The sequence below is a fragment of the Elephantulus edwardii genome, unplaced genomic scaffold (assembly GCF_000299155.1).
Source record: "Elephantulus edwardii isolate Elephantulus edwardi_28Jun2011 unplaced genomic scaffold, EleEdw1.0 scaffold00113, whole genome shotgun sequence".
Taxonomy (NCBI): Eukaryota; Metazoa; Chordata; class Mammalia; order Macroscelidea; family Macroscelididae; genus Elephantulus; species Elephantulus edwardii.
Window position 1 is genome coordinate 3,640,752 of NW_006399863.1, and position 2,412 is coordinate 3,643,163.

At 39.0% G+C, this 2,412-nt stretch overlaps 1 protein-coding gene across 1 annotated transcript in view; it reads left to right on the forward strand.

The window, feature by feature from the left end:
- Nucleotides 1–2,412, forward strand: part of DNAH12 (dynein, axonemal, heavy chain 12) — a 225,301-nt gene that overhangs the window by 212,249 nt on the left and 10,640 nt on the right. Inside the window, exon 67 of the mRNA XM_006892286.1 lies at nt 1,336–1,439. Coding sequence (XP_006892348.1) covers nt 1,336–1,439 — 104 coding nt within the window. The remainder of the gene's footprint in view (nt 1–1,335; nt 1,440–2,412) is intronic.

The following is a 2,412-nucleotide window of genomic DNA, read 5'->3' on the forward strand; positions in this document are numbered from 1 at the left end:
TGTTGCAACCTAGAAGACACAAATTTGACTAACAAGTTATAAGTACATGAGTCCAAAAATTATGGAAAAGTAAAAGAAAAGATTCTTTCCTTGTTAAAAACTAAAAGTACTTTAAAAAGCTTATGATCCTCAAGCCAGATTGTCTAATACCCCTCCAAAGTAAGTCCTATCATTATCTCTATATTTCTTAAATGAGAAACAGAGAGTCAGAGAGGTGAAACAAGAGTTTCATCTCGTAACTGACAGAGGGGCTAACTGAAAGGTTGGAGGTTCAAGTCCACCCACTGGCATGTTGGAAGAAAGGCCTGAAAGTCTACTTCTGAAAAATCAGCCACTGAAAAGTACACAGAGGTGAGAGCTGCTCTAATGCATGTGGCATCTCCCCATGAGTTGGGATCAAATCCACAGCAACTGGGCAGTAGGACCCAAGTCCACTCTTTTGTATCACCCAGGAATTAGCACTTGGGAAAGCTCAATATTAGGGAACTCCCTTCCCCTCTACAGAATGAATCCCAATGTCCCGCAGCTTGGTCTTGCAGCAGGACACCTCCACCATTTCTTGAGTGTCGGAGGTGTCTCATAGAAATCAGACATTTAGTGACCTTCTCTTCCTTTGCTATGTTTATACAAAATTAATCAATAATAGGGTAAACTAGGCTACTTGGAGCCAGTGTATAATTGATTGGAAAGAAATGTGATATTTATTAAATGGCAAACAGTTTTATAAATTAAAAATAACATTCAAATTGATTAATGGGACTTTCTAAAAATTAAGTCCCTGTGTGCCTCAAAACCTTTTTCCATTAGTGTGAAAAGAAAACATACTGACTGGGAAAAAGCATTTGACAATGACATCTCAGACTACAGGGCCTCCACAAGGAAAAGACTGATAACTCAATTGCAAAATGGGCAAAAGACAAGAAAAGGAAGATATTTGAATGGCCAACAGACAAATCAGGCAATGCACAAAATTACTGGCAATAAGAGAGATGCAACTCAAAACCACAATGAGCTATCTTCTCATCCCTGTAGCAATGGCAAAGTTTAACAGGACAGCAAGCAATAATGCTTGTATGCTGCCAAGGTTTTCACGGCTGTGACCTTTTAGAAGGGCATTGCCAGCCAGGCCTGTCTTACTAGGAGCATCTGTGTGGGCCTAAACTGCCAAACTTGAGCTGGCAGTCAAGCACTGAACCCTTTGCACCATCCAGAGACTCCTGCCAGATACATAGAAACTCCCTGATATTATCGATTATGTGTTATCAATATTATAGCCAAATAAAAATAACAATCCATTGTGAGAGTGATGTGTCATCTTCAAAATCTATTTTTCAGCTTCCAAATGATTTTGACCTTGAAGCAACACTGATAAAGTATCCCGTGATGTATGAAGAGAGCATGAATACTGTGTTGGTCCAAGAAATGGAACGATTTAACAAGTAAGATGCTCCATCAGTGACTGGGAAGCACTCTCCACCCATGACTGTGATAGCAAACAGCCAAAGTCAGTAAAACGACCCAAAACCTCCCAAACACCACAAACTCGGGCTCATTGCCATCGAGTCAGGACTGGCTCATTGCTGAGCCTGCAGTGAGTTCTAGGAAGCTTGCCCTTCTTTCTCCCAAGCAGCAACGGGCAGATTTGAACCACCAGAGACACCACCTTTGGGTTAGCCGCTCAACTCCCCTCAGGCTGTGCTGCACGCAGCTCCCTTCAAAAGATGCACTAACATTAAATTGCATTTTTAAAAATCTTTTTTTTTATAAATTTCTGTCATTTCATTAGAATTTTCCCCTTTTCAAGTCCTAGAATCTTCTTTCTACTTCATAACAGGAGGTATTTCTATAATGTGAAAATCCTAATTCTTTTACTGGTTAAAATATTTAATAATTATACAGTCTCATTAAATATTATTTCATGATCATATTTGTTTACTATTGTCTTCAGGAACTAAAGACAGAATAAGTATTAATGTAGGACTCTCGATATAGTCATGTCTTTTCTTTCCCTCCACCTGACGTATATATGCTTCCTTTTCCCTCCACTCAGTCCACTCAAGGTTGGTTAGGTACCTCTGACAGTAAATAAATTCTTTACTTTGGATTTTACCTAATCTCCTGCCCATCAGTATTGGCTTAAAGAATGGATATTTAGTTTACTTATGAATTTTCTGAAGATTGCTCAAATTCATTTTGTTCCAAGACTTGACGTTCTAAAAGAAAACATATTAGGACAATAGTCATTCAGTCAGATGCTATATCATTAATTCCATGTTCTTAATGCAAAGGAGATATATGTGCATATTTCATAACATACAATGGAAGATATTTTCTGAAGGGACTTGGCAGATGAGAAGGGTTATCCTGGTGGAGGGTAGAGCTGGGAAGTAAGTGGGTCAAGGCACTGGGCTA